The sequence below is a fragment of the Pygocentrus nattereri genome, chromosome 10 (assembly GCF_015220715.1).
Source record: "Pygocentrus nattereri isolate fPygNat1 chromosome 10, fPygNat1.pri, whole genome shotgun sequence".
NCBI lineage: Eukaryota > Metazoa > Chordata > Actinopteri > Characiformes > Serrasalmidae > Pygocentrus > Pygocentrus nattereri.
Genome location: NC_051220.1, coordinates 16324664 through 16339482, shown reverse-complemented (window position 1 = coordinate 16339482; position 14819 = coordinate 16324664). Strand labels below are relative to the sequence as shown.

Below are 14819 nucleotides of genomic sequence, written 5' to 3'. Positions count from 1 at the left end.
TAAAAATACCACGGTCTACGAAGCACATAAAATCGAAACGTCGATCGAGACCTTTTCACTGGACTTTGATTCTGATCCTCCAGTTTGTTTTCCAGCAATACTGATGAAATCAAGTCGTTATTCGTTGAAAGGTATTTTATACAGCCCTACATAGTTACACTTTCACCTGAATCTAAAGTGTTTACGCTCGTTATTTTACTACACCATGACGGCGGTTGTCCGTCTCAGTCTTGCAGATCAACCTGACCGTCTATCACACCTCATTAAGCTCAGTGGTCATCGGCCTCCATAAAGCCCTATACTGAGTGAGTCAGATGCGCGCGAGCGCAGACAGTCCGCGCGTGCAGCTCCCCCTGTGTCCACAAGGCGGCGCCGGTGCTGCATTAAAACCTCAAACCTGCGTGAACTCAATCGCGCGCTGAGAGGTTTTTGAGCTGCAGCGTTTCAGCAGACCGATATCTGTTTATTTAAAGCGTGTGATGAACATTTCACATTTATGCCATCGATTCCTCTAAACAACTTTAAAATAGCAACAAACAGAGCTGCTTTTTTTCTCTCCGCGAGCGAGCATTGCAGTCCAAACATCGCGGGTATTCACGGCTGATAGACGGCGCTTCTGATCGCCGTATCTCTCTCACTTAAACAGGGACTGGATATTATTCAAAGATAGGCCTGAAACTACAACACAATCGTTTATACAGTTGTTCTGTTTCACTGTAATATAACAGCAGCCCGTGACTCCCAATGTTTTCGCGATGGCTCACATTAGCTCATCCTACAAAACACACCTATAAAACTCTTTAGATAATGAGGCTTATTAGAAATAGAAAGATGTCTATTTAAATAAACTAACTAAATGTAGCGAGATTACACCTGTGCTAACAGCACCCACCTGCCTGAAGTTACTTAGTTAGATTATATACGGTATATATATATATATATATATATATATATATATATATATATATACACATGAGAGAGAGAGAGAGAGAGAGCGAGAGAGAGAGAGAGAAAGAAAGAGAGACAGAGAATATTTTACTAGCAAACACCTTAGAGTAATATTTAGAGACGCATAATAATAACAATAATAGTAATAATAAGAATAATAAGAAGAAGAATTAAATCCAAACGTTTACAGAATTTTATTTTACAGAATGCTTTTTTCTAGATTGTTGGGTTGAAGTGCTGGCTCGTTTGGAGTGCGGATGGGCGCATAAGCCCGATTCAGGTGGAGGAGGATGATGGACTGTGCGCGTTTTCAGATCGCGGTAAATTACCTGGACGTGTTTAACACACAGACTAGATCTGTACCGGACTGAAAGTGACCAGCGCTGCTCAGGAAATCACAGTTTCACTTTACAGAACAGAGCAGACGGAAATCGGATTATTATTTATTTTATTATTATTTATCCCGTCGAGTTTCTTTTTTGTTGTCAACTAAAAACGATCAAATCAATATCTCTCTAAAGCAACATCTGTGCGCAAAGCGGACATGATTGTTTCACATTTATGTATTGGCCAAAGTTCAAGGGTCAAAGAAAGCTGATCTGTGTCTATTTTGAGGGAGTGCTGATCTATTTTGATGATGTTACGCGCTCTGGTTACACAAAGAAAAGTGGAGAGGAGAAGAATTCAGACACATCCGCAGACATTTAATAAACGCGCATTATTGAGGGGGTGAAAATGTCCATTCGGAGATGTTTGATGAACAAAATACTGATGCGAAAGATTCTATTCCTGTCTTAATAAAGTAACCTGGGCTGTTTAAAGATGTTTAAAGACGCATCACAGGCCACAAAGCAGAACGAGTTCAGAGATTAAACCGGGACCCTATAGACACTCACCGCTTACTCACATGCATACAGCAACAGTAGTAATACCACTAATACAAAGATTATTACTACCAATAATTATAATAATAATAATAATAATGATGATGATGATAACATGTTAGTTATTATTATTATTATTATTATTATTATTATTATTAGCAGTGGTAGTAGTAGCAGTAGCAGTAGTAGTCGTAGTAGTAGTATAACAATAACTAATAGTTATAGTAGCAGTAGCTATACGGTGTTTGGTAATCGAGTTAATGCTGATCTATTTTTACATCAAATCCATTTTTTCTCTGTCTAACAGGTGAAGTAATACATCATTGTAGCTTCAGTTCAGACTGTCGCGCTTTTTAGATTTAATGGGTTTTACTGGCACTGCAGCCACAGTTTAGCGCTTATAAATCTAAAGTGTGTGTGTGTGCGTGGTTGTGTCTGTGTGCATGTGTGTGTGCGTGTGTGTGTGTTTTCTAGTTTGGTTACTCCGCTGAGGTTTGTTTGTTTGTGCGCACGCTTCGTCTGTGTGGACAATTTGCTGGCGCGCGTGAATATATGTGTGTCTGTTGTTCTTGCAGTGAAGCCCCCTGCAACCTCTTAAACACACACACACACACAGACACACACACACACACACACACACACACACACACACACACACACACACACACACACACACACACCTATGGGAGGCGTTTCATTTAGACTTTGAGCGAAAACATGACGCACAACACGTATTTAGCCGTGAGGGGTGTAACAGGTGTGGTGTGTGTAGGTGGGTCCGGTTTATTGATTTATTTGCCTTAAAAATTAAGTGAATCTTATTTATCACTGAATCAAGAAACTTAAATAACTGCAGGTGTCATCTGAAATTAGAGGATGACAGTGTGTATGAAGCGCCTTCACTGGGCTGTTTGTCAGACTCTGAGAAAAGCTCTCTGGTGAGTTTGCTCTTCAGAAAGAGCTCGGAACGACTTGAAGGAATAAAATGAAGAGTGGAGGAATTTTTCATGGTCACAACAAAAGTGCTGAATTTCGGCCTTCTGATGTTAATTTATTCACCTGTTATGACACCTGCAAGCCCCTCTTTACTAACTTTACACAGCTAGTGCTCACATTGAAGAACTGTAACCCTATAAGCTGCATTACAGTTTTCTCTCATCACTGTTAGAGTTATTAAAGCCTGTTTAACATCTCTGGCGTATTTACTGCTATCAGCGCCGTTTTCCGTGTTATTGGAGAGGCTGAGTTATTAGTAACACGGTTATTACAGTGGCATTTACACAAACTCTATAAATCACCACAGTAGCTACGCTGGTGTTTGGTTGGAAACACGCGCTGATGTCAAACAGATTAAAGCTTTCAGAGGCTAAAGCTAAATGCTACTCATAACAGACACGCACACGATTCACGTGTTGACGAAGGTCAAATCTCCTGCACGTCTCACAACATTCGGTATAAAAAAACTCTGCGTGAAAGAAACTCCAAAAATATCAGAGTGGAAGTTGTAAAATAGGGCTACATGTTCACGCCGCCTTCGAAAATAACGTCCGTGACAGGAAGTACCTCAGTTCGGTGGGATTTAGCTTTGCAGCTCTTTTTTCGCCCCTCACCTCACTCCTCCCCCACCACCCCCTCCCCAGCGCGGTATGAAAACAAACGTGAAGGCGGATGTGGGTTTGTTGAAACAGCGCTCTAAAAATTATCAAAAAAGTGAAAGAAATGGCGGTTTCAGCTCTTTATTTTCTTGGTGGGAGCTCACCGTACCTCGCGCGCGCGCCCGTGTGGCGTCCTCACGCGAGCGCGCGTGCGTGCTGGCGCGCGGCCGCTAAGAGCCGCCCTCTGATTGGCTGCGAGGAGGGAGGACGCTTTAATACTTATTGCGGCCGTGGTTGGCTGCAGCCCGTAAAGGTTCAACTCGATTTTTTTCTAGCTTTAGTGTCTGTGGCTCCGTAATTAATTGTAGCTAGCTGTCTCTTATCGACGCGTTTTTCAAGGAACATGAAATAGTTTGTTGGACCGTGTTTGTGTGCGTGTGTGTGTGTATGTGTGTGCGCGCGGTGTTTCTGGCTTGATTTTTCCCCCCTTTCCCCCTGTCGAACGGAGTTGCCGGCGTTTAAGAGATTTTGAGATCCAACTGTGCTGCTGCTGGTTGTTGCTGTTCTACCCTTTTTTGCGTGTGATGTTGGATATGGGAGAGCGGAAAGAAGTGAAAATGATTCCCAAATCGTCGTTCAGCATAAACAGCCTGGTTCCTGAAGCCGTCCAGAGCGACAACCAACACCGCGCCGAGGAAGAGGAGAAGATCTCTCTCTCCGGAGCGCAGGACGCCAAGCAGGAGAGCGCGTGTGCTAAAAGTGACAGCTCGGACGCGACCTGCGCGGAGGACAAGGACAAGCAGGAAGAGAAGAAGGACTCAAAGGAGGGCGAGGGAGGAGGGAAAGACGGGGAGAAGAAGAACGGCAAGTACGAGAAACCGCCGTTCAGCTACAACGCGCTCATCATGATGGCCATCCGGCAGAGTCCGGAGAAGCGGCTCACGCTCAACGGCATCTACGAGTTCATCATGAAAAACTTTCCCTACTACCGGGAGAACAAACAAGGCTGGCAGAACTCCATCCGCCACAACCTGAGCCTCAACAAATGCTTCGTTAAAGTGCCGCGGCACTACGACGACCCAGGCAAGGGCAACTACTGGATGCTCGACCCGTCCAGCGACGACGTGTTCATCGGCGGGACGACGGGCAAACTCCGCCGGAGGTCCACCACGTCGCGGGCCAAGCTGGCATTCAAGCGCGGCGCGCGACTCACGTCCACCGGTCTCACGTTCATGGACCGGGCCGGTTCCCTCTACTGGCCAATGTCCCCCTTCCTCTCCCTGCACCACCCGAGGGCGAGCAGCGCGCTCAGTTACAACGGCACGTCTTCGGCGTACCCCAGCCACCCCATGTCCTACAGCACCATGCTGACCCAGAACAGCCTGAGCAACAATCACTCGTTCCCGGCCTCGAACGGCCTGGACAGACTCGTGAACGGGGAGCTACCGTACGCCACGCACCACCTGACAGCGGCCGCGCTGGCCGCCTCTGTTCCCTGCGGCCTGTCGGTGCCCTGCTCCGGGACCTACTCGCTCAACCCGTGCTCGGTGAACCTGTTGGCCGGACAGACTGGCTACTTCTTCCCGCATGTGCCGCACCCGTCAATGAGCTCGCAGTCCAGCGGAGCGATGAGCTCCCGGGCCGCCTCATCCTCTTCGCCCCAAGCGGCCTCCTCTCTGCCGTGTGACTCTTTACGGCCTTCGCTACCGAGTTTCTCCTCGGGACTGTCCGCCGGACTCTCTGACTACTTCACACATCAAAACCAAGGGTCAACGTCAAACCCACTTATACACTAACTAAACATCACAGGAGCAGACTGTAAGTGAACATTCTGCACCCATTCACACTGTAATATATATATAAATATATATTAAAAAAGGAAAAAAAATACTGGGAGAGAAAGGAACGTGCAAGCAGCCGAACTCCAGGTATTTTGTATTAAATTCTTCAATTCTTCTCCTTTATTTCTGTACACGAACGTCAAGTGTCGAGGAACTGTTTTTTATGATTTCCACTGTCAGCAACGTGCAATGTGACAAGATTTTTAAAAATGAGGGTAAAGAGTAGCGCTTTTCTTTTCTTTTCTTTTCTTTTTTTTTTTTTTTTTTTTTTTAAAGGCAGTACAAATTTTACATTAGAATGTGTATTTAAATAGTGGTTACAGATTTGTCTAATTTTAATTGTTAAAAAAGATCTAAACCATCGTATCGACACCACCAGTCGTCATGTTTGCAGTATTATCACGTATCATGAGCGCACTGGTGGAGTATGATTTTACAAATTAACACATTTTTTTATTATTTTTTCTTTTTTTTTCTTTTTTTATATAAATAAATGTGCTCTATAAGTGCAAAATACCCGTTCAAATTCATGGCTCCTTGTTATTTTGTCAGTTTCACAGGCTACTATTAATGGAATAAATGCATTCACAATGCGTTCTTTTATGCATTTTTAAGTACAGTTTCTTTATAGACCAAAGAATGGGTATAAAACTACATTTTTTCAGTATTCACCACCTGACAGACGGTTTTGAAGGGAACAGACTGAATGCTTTTAGCTTGTGTTTTTGCATATTTAGGCTCCTGTATGTGGTCACCACCAGGTCCTATTCCTTTTTTGTAATTAGTGAAATGTCAATTCCTGTTGTAATTATAGGTTAACTTTGCGAAGTGTAACCGTGTTGAGTAAATGCCTCATAAAAAATATTGAGTGAATGTTTATGTCGTCTTTAAATTCCATGGTTGTGATTTTGTGCTCTTATGCCCGTGTTTGTCGCTTAAACTGTTAACCGAAAAAAATAAAAAGAATAGGTTTACGTTCATTTACCCGCAACATTTTGTCTTTTTTGCAGACCCCCAGAATTTTTTAGCTGCATTTAAATATGCCTTTGTTGCTTTGCTGCAGTGCTTTTGACATTTAAGCGACAGTTTGCGGGTATGGCGCCGGATTCGGCCCTTGGTTTAGGTGAAGCCCTACCAAAATCTCCCCGTTTGGAAATTTGGCCACCAAAAATGCGTCTTTTGACACTTTCTGGAATTTCAGAGGAGAAAAAAATATGCAATGTGTTTAATTATCATAGGCTACTTACTGTTAGGATGACCGCAGAGAGTTGCTGTGGGCCTGCTCACCAATTTCTGCCAAACTCTCTCAAATTCTCCTGCGATCACTTCTTTGGCGTTTTTTTTTCCATTTTATTTATTTATTTTTTGCGCCGTATTTTCATGCATTATTATATCTTCAGTTCCTCTCTGGTTAGGCCCAGTGGTAACAATCCCTATCGTGTCCTGCTTTCTCCTAGACAATGGAGTCGTTAGTTGCAATGAAACGGAGCAAGAACCGAGCTTTCAGCACTTTAAGTCCAGTAATTTGTTCATTTCTTAAAGAGGCATCGTGTTAAATGTGGCCGGCTGTAATGCAATAACCTCACTGCTTTTCACAAAAGGCCGGTGGAACTCAATATCTCCTTGCAAGATGTTATCACTCAAATGTTAAACGGGGTGACCACTCAGAAGAACAAAGACTAAAGGAGTAGGGGTTAAATTTTGGAGGCACAATATTTTCTGATTTTCTGAATGGCAGAAAAAGCGTCATAACCGTTTAGAAAGGAATTAAACTCACAGTTGTGAATTACAACCAGGCCTGTAGTCTTCACTGTAGACAAGCTACATAGCCTTATTACCTAATTACTACTTCTTTATTATTATTTATGCTGATCAACACAAACGTAGAAATTACCAATTAAAAAAAAACAAACAAACAAAACAAAAATATTAAAATGGGAAACAATTTTTTGTCCAAAATTCAAACTGAGTTTAAAATGCAGAAAGGCAGCGATGGTGGCTACTTAATTTTTGTACGTATCCTATATTGGAAACGTATTAGCTGCTGTTATTAACTTTTATTTATTTATTTATTTATTGTTATTTATTTCTGACCTGTGCTGATTTAGGCTGTTCCTGTGCCCCGACTGGTGCGTGCATATTAGTATTAGCTGCAGTGTTGCTGTGTGCGATAGTGGTGGTAGAAAAAAAAGAAAAAAATGACAGCACCTGAGACTGATGAGCCGTTTTCATACAGGTTCCTCTCTGAGTGTAATGCCTACAGAGCAGTGATGTCTAGGCTGTGTGCTCTGCGTTTTAATTAGCCTCTGCCTCCCTGTCTGCAGCCATAAGTAATCAATGTACCTGAACCACAGACTGGGCCTCAGATCAGACTGAGGACAATAAAGCAGCGGTTCAGATTTGCGATTGACTTGTGGGGCCTGTAGTAGTGAGGAGCATGGGCAAGGCTTATACAGTGCTAAAGAAGACATGTGGGTGAGACAATGCTTATCGTTATTATTATTTATTTATACATTATTATTATTATTATTATAATGCAGCAGTAGTCTTGGCTGAAGGCGTGGTTTTCTTTTATTCCCTCGAGGTATAGGGAAAGCGAGGTGGCCACTCTGGTCATACTATCACTATACAGGCTCCAGACAGTCCGATAAAGTCACAAATAAAATGTAACGCCGGGAGAATTTGGTACTTGCTGCTTGCCTTCGTGAATTAAATAAGATCCATTCTTTGCTTTTTGTTTTGCTTTGTTTTTTTATTTTAGTGACAAAAGCTGTTCTGGCTCTACACTGTATTGTCCTCAACAATATTAGCTGAGACGTGTGGAGTGATAGACGCTTCACTAACATCTGTTTTATAATTATAGGTTGATAGTAAATACTATCTGATATTTAATAACCTTAATTGTTTTGATGCAGTGAATTGTCAGGCTACACTATATAAAGGCTGTGTGTAAGAGTGCCTTCTGAGAACACGTATTGATTTGAAAGCTAATAACAAATGCGAATTAGGCGTGTACCCTGACCTAAATCATACTTCATATATTTTTTGAAAAAGTTATTTAACAATCTGTTGATTATTATTATTATTGTTATTGTTATTATTATTAAGGTAGCAATAATAATAGTCATTTCGCAACGTTTTTGCCGTTGTCCTTTGGACATCATAACCTGTAAGTAAATGCAGTTTAATTGAAATGAGGCTCATGTAGTATTGACTTTAGTTGGTTGTAGTCAGAACTGTTGTGTGTAACCTGCTGTGCTCATATTTACCCTAGTCCTTCTCCAACATTTACCTTCTGTTTATCACTTACATCTAATTGACAAGTTTAAAGCTCACGGAAGGATCTGATTTTTAATATAAAACTATCTATTTTTTAATATAAAAAACTATAAAACATAACATTCCTCTTTACCTAGTGCATAAATACATATAAACTTTCATCCTCAAAGTACAAAAAAGCTTTAATGTAAAATGGTCAGATCCACAGAAAGATATACACATATAAGACGCGTTTATCCAAGTTGAGAACCCTTAGAAACCATTGAAATCCCTCTAAATGGTAAATGGCCGTTTCCTCTCTCGGTGTAATATGAGCTGGGCAGAGTGAGGGCGCTAGAATAACGCAGAATTGCACACAGACACCTTGCACAGCACAGCACAGTTACTCTTACCCTCGGGATTTTATATATATATATATATATATATATATATATATGTGCAAACAAAAAACAACTAATAAACGTTAATAAAAATTAATAAAATCCACAACTAATAGATGTGGATTATGGATAATGCATATGGACATCTGCTTTTAACGATACTGATCTCTTTAACATGTATTGATATGAAAAGTGATTTAGTAATATTACAAACACAACAACAACAATCAATAATAATAATGTTAAAATGTTTTGGATTCTTGTCTTGTCATTGTACAATATATTCTTGCTGCGGCCAGGATAATATCAGTAGTGATGAGAAGTGTATGAAGGGTTTCGTTACAAAGACATTATAGACACTTTTGAACATGTGTCTTTTTTATATCCGTTGTTGGAAGTGAGCTTTACACATGCAAGAAATATCACTGCTATTCTACGATTAAAACATTCTTTAATAGAGAAATAAAGACGCTGTTATTCTGTTACACTGTTTATATCCACATATAACGGCGTATAAAGTGTTGTGGAATGAAGCTCTTCATGCTATAAATGTTTTATTGAGGACAATTTGTGATAAATGCTTTACAACAAAGTTATAACGTATGACGGACAAAATGTGCTTTATTGCGCATGAATAATTTTACAGCTGATCGTAAACCACATTAAAGCGCAGATCTGCTGTGAGCTGTGTGTACAAAGACAGGATGCGTGTATCGGTTCCTCTACGCCTCTAGCTGTGCTGATAGATCCGCTGTTCTGGTCAGTCTGGAGCAACAGGCTGCTGTTGAGCTGTGATGCGGAGTCTGAGTGCTGTATTAAAGCAGTTTCTTGTGAGAGGTTTAGAAAACACGCGACAGGACGTGAATAATCGTTTTAATGAGAGTGTGCAAAGCACCGACCTGTCGGGTTAAACAAACAATTTGTAGCCTGACGAAGTAGGATTGTTTAAGTGCAAAGTGGTGTCATTCTCATTCAGACCCTCTCACTGAGCCCACAGATATCATACATACACACACACACACTTCCTCATCTCTTAAAAATAATTTTGGCAACCACCCGAGAGACAGTGCATTTATTAAATACTTTTATTAGGCCTGTTGGTTGGTACCTATATTTAGGCTTTGATTACACCTGCAGTATGAATTAAGATGTTTGCGTGATGAGAGCAGAAATCAGACGGACCGTGCTGTTTATTTGTTGAGCTGTTTGTATCAAACATAATAATCACAGTGTACCTCTGTGGCCTGATCTAACGCTTTTCGAGCTGGTGGTCCATCATTAAGCATAGATAAAAAATTTTTTCAACACAATTTTAACGTTTTAATGTAACGTCGATTTAACCGAGTTACAACCAAGAAATACATATTTTTTATATTTATTAATTTTAGGATTAATATTATTTTCTTAGAAAGATTAAGATTCAAAAGGACGGTAAGATAAAAACAGGTTATTAAATTGATTTTATAGTAGCCACTTAGGCTGGTTTTAGGAAAGAGCAATGTGCGCAGCTGGACATCAATCAATCAATCCATCAGTCAATCAATCAATGTTCGTGGAACGCAGGTAGATGCGGATAATTTATCCGGACATGGTTCAGTGTTAATGTAGCATTGTGCACATAAAAGTTGCTGATGTTGAGGCCCAGTGGCTCTTAAAGATTCATTCCGCCAGTTTTTCAAAGTTTTTGCATAATTCACTCGTTGAAATGTAAACAAAGTCATTCAGAGTGATTTGATATGAAATGGTACATTTTAGAGAAACCTGCTGAATTTACAGTGGGGATTTCTTTACAGTGGTGATTTTTACAATGGTGACTTCCTAACACTGGTGATGCACTGTAGATATCACGACCACTGGTGCTGATGGAAACCAAGGGTCATGATGTCTACAGTGCATAGCCATTTTATTTACTATCCAAAACCGCCAGTGAACCTATACGTGCCTTCTGAGATTGTATTGATAATGTTGAGTCTTGTAAAATGGAAATAAATTTAGAAGAACATTAGGTTTTCTTTGGCGGCCTTGCAGCACCCTGCAAGTACGTCTTCGCCATATATATATATATATATATATATATATATATATATATATATATATAGCTAAATTGTTACTTCTAAACGAATAAAGCATTGTCTCTGCCATCAGGTCAAGATATTTATATCGATTTTGCCTAACAAGTTTCTCTGAGGCATTAAACTCTTAAGACGTCTGGTTCTAAGAAATTAATTACGGCGAAATTTTAAAATTGGTAGAATTCCCCTTTAACCCCCCCCCCGCCCCCCACCACCACCACCACCCCCCACCCCCGGTTCTGACAGCGGTTGCTCGTGTATTCAGCAGCCGTTCGGTGTCTCAGATTATAAAAATATCCGCCATCACTCTCAGACACGCCAATCACTCGTAGCTCTGACTCTGACTCTGAGGCTCTTCAGCCCGCGGAGCTCGAGGCCTGGGGCTTAACCACACACTGCCTCTCGGTTTAGAAGGCGAATTTTCTGCATGCGCGCCATGAATCATTCCTGTGGGCCTGGTGTAAATGTGTTTATTAAAACGCCAAACACTGTTTGGCATTGACGCCACACAAAGACGTTAGCATGTTACCACGTATCGCCTGCAGTTCAGTCGGTTCATTTACACGGCGTTAAATGATTTGTTTATTCCAGCTGTACACCAAAATAAACTCCGCGTACCTGAAGTTCATTGTGGACGTGGACACGCGCGTCTCACACATTTCTTTCTTTAACACGTCAGAGACAAAGAGCAGATCAGTCATGCGCCCTGGCACAGAGCGGTTCAAGATGTTCACATAGAATGTATTTATTTATTTATTTGTTTGTTTGTTTATTTATTTAAACTGCTATTGTTAAACGCTCGCTCTTGTGTTCATCTTCAGTTAGTAGTGTCTCGGCTGTGCTTTGCTGCCTCTGGCATCTCTCTCGAGCTGCTCAGCTGTGAGGCAGTGTGCGGAATCACGGCTCTACTGCTATCACATATCACACTCCCAGTGCGGCTCGCCTCTCCGGAACGGGATCATCAACAGGCCGACAAGAAAGCCTTCCGCCTGGGATAAATTCCCTCCAGCCGCCCTCAAACTGTTACAGCAAGCGCTCGGTCTGTTTCTGACGCGCTAGCATACCCAGTTCTCTTTAAATAAGCCAGAGTTCTCTATAACATCTACATGAAGCCTCATTATGACGTCCTTCTAGATAAAGTATATCATACATGCAGGGATTTATTCTGACATCGACAAGCTCTGATGACACTTTTAATATCCTACAATATCGACGCTGTAACCGGGCCCGGCTGGCCATGTTAAACACACACACACACTCACACACACACACACACACACACACACACACACACACACACACACACACACACACATTCACATTAGCCCACAGACCTACTGCCCGGGTGCGTGTGTCTAAAAAATAAAAGTCCTCCTACTTTTGAAATTTCACTAATATGTTGTCAGTGTGAACATATGGACGCCGTTGATGATTATTTCGTGCATTCATATTTTTATTGTCGCCATATTCAGGTCAGTAATGCGCTATAATGCATTTCCTATCATTACCTACATTGTTATTAGAGTCTAACCTTTACTGGCAGTACCAGTAACTGCAGCAATATTATAGCCAAAGGACAATATTATAGCCACGACATATAGACACAGCGGTAATAATAGCAACAACAACAACAACAACAACAACAATAATAATAATAATAATAATAATAATACATATTATTATTATTATTATTATTATTACTACCATACTACTAACAAAAATAATTATTGTCTTTATTGTTTAGGACTCTTTGCTTATTAATTACAATTATTATAGAAGTATATAAGTTGCTGTGGTTGACAGTAACGGCAGCGCGGTAGTCTAAATATTGACCTTCGGGAAGAGAAGGGACTCAGCAAGTGCATTGAATTGTTGGCATCTGGGAGAATGTGCAGCATGTAAAATGCACAATTGCATAAATTATATCTTTTTGTATGAGCCTGTTTGAACCCCGCCTTATTCCTCATAAACTCTGTCCTAAATCGTGTCTCTTTAGCTTACAGTCAAAACCAACATGCGGCCATTAAAGTCTACCTGACTTGTCGCCTTGTTAATCTACAATAAACCTCGTTTTATTTATCTCCGCCACCCAAGACACGCTAAAACAGCGCCTCTTAAAAGCTGAGCTACTTCCACCTGCTTTTTAGTCCTCCAGCAGAAGAATGGAGATATTTTTTACTCCCTTTTTCGTACTGTTGGGGTGAGGCAGGTTGTCTGTCAGTGCAGTATAGGCGACAGTCTGTCTACAAGCCGTAAGATGATCTGCAGAGTGCTGGAGGAAAACGGGCAAGATTCCTGGCCTGCAAGCCGAGATATTGATCTACCTCAGGCACCTAAACAAAGCCTCACCTGTTTCCCTTGTCCATACTTTATTTTATGCCGTCTAATGCTTGTTTTGTTTGACATTTCTTTTATTTCCACGGATCCGAGCTTTGATACACGTTTTGGGGGGGAGTGCTACATAAACACGGCGTTGTACCTGAACGTCCACAATCTCTGGAGCTGCATGCCCACTCCTTCAGAAAAAACACCCTCCCGTTGTCTTTACCATTCAGCCAGGATAAATAAAAAGTTTTCCTCCAGCCCGGGGGCAGGGTCCAATAACACCCAACGCGAGATAAAAACTAATTACTCCCATTATGGCCCACCAGTCGACTTTTCATAAACACGGATCCGCTAAAAGCTCCTGTATTATTTAGCAGGACCAACTCCTTGAGATCGCTTGTTCAACATATCAAGATTAGTTTCAGATCTTGTTGGGCTGTTCCCGACTCCAGTGGTGGCGGAGATTCCTCCATCCAGCGCTTTATCAGCCCTGTTCCCTACACGGGGCTGCTGACAGACAGCCAGCAGCCAAGGGAGGGAAGCGAGGTGCCTTTTGCCAAAGAGGCTAATCACATATTCCTCTGTAAATAATGCATTGTCAGAAGCAAATGTTGGCCATTTGTTCGCGGCATAATATTTGCAGCGCTCTTGGAAACGAGCGAGAGTTTTCTTCTTATCACTTTTAACGTGTATACATTAAATTGTTGATGCAGTGCCTGAGCAAGAAACAGTTGTATGCTTTGACATGACAAAATGCAACACATTCCAGATGTACAGAAAAGGCTTTGACAGAAGCCCACAATATTTTTGACAGAATTGTACAGTAATCTCGGCGTCCACCTATAAAACCAAAAGCGCTCATGTGCTCACACAGGCCCAACGAAGTCAAACGTAATTACTCTTAGCTAGGCCTCATTTTGCTACTGATTTTTAGTAGTCGACAGATTCCGCTTATATATATGTTTTCATAAATGTATATACCGCTGGTGTCGGAACAAAACCACTTATCTCCAAAACGGTAACTTTACAGGAAAAGGAAAAAACATACATTACTTTCAATGCATGTCAATGGAACCAGACTTTTTTCCACGTCATTTTTGGCTATTTATTTTGGTCCGTCCTTCATGAAATTTACACTCAATATAAAGACCAACATGCATTTTCAAATTATGTCAAAAACTGAAAATCAACAAAAATGGAAATGCAAGATTTTGTTCCGACAACAACGATATAAAATTCCTTTTGACATCAGCTCTATAAAAGAAACGTATAAAGCCTCATCAACAGCAAACGCGTTACTCTATATGGAACAAACAATTCTGAAGCCAACATCACACCTGTGAAGTATCCACTACAAAATGGACAGTGCTCAGTAAATGGTGGTGATTGTGTCAGTCCAAAGAAAGAAGAGAGAGGCTTTGGGCCATTTCAAAGGAGAATCTCATCAGAGCATCAGCTTCTGGGGAGGGAGGCACTTTTTAGGCTGACACATACA

General features: G+C 41.2%; 1 protein-coding gene across 1 annotated transcript; it reads left to right on the top strand.

Annotated features, from left to right (window-relative positions):
* The first annotated feature begins 3747 nt into the window (after positions 1 to 3747).
* Positions 3748 to 5528, top strand: foxg1a (forkhead box G1a). Its single transcript, XM_017703227.2, has one exon. It carries the CDS (start codon positions 4012 to 4014, stop codon positions 5221 to 5223), a length of 1212 nt encoding a protein of 403 aa, XP_017558716.1. The 5' UTR covers positions 3748 to 4011; the 3' UTR covers positions 5224 to 5528.
* The last annotated feature ends 9291 nt before the right edge of the window (positions 5529 to 14819 follow it).

Coding starts and splice junctions, on each gene's coding strand:
- foxg1a (XM_017703227.2), top strand. CDS start 4,012: ATGTTGGATATGGGAGAGCGGAAAGAAGTGAAAATGATTCCCAAATCG.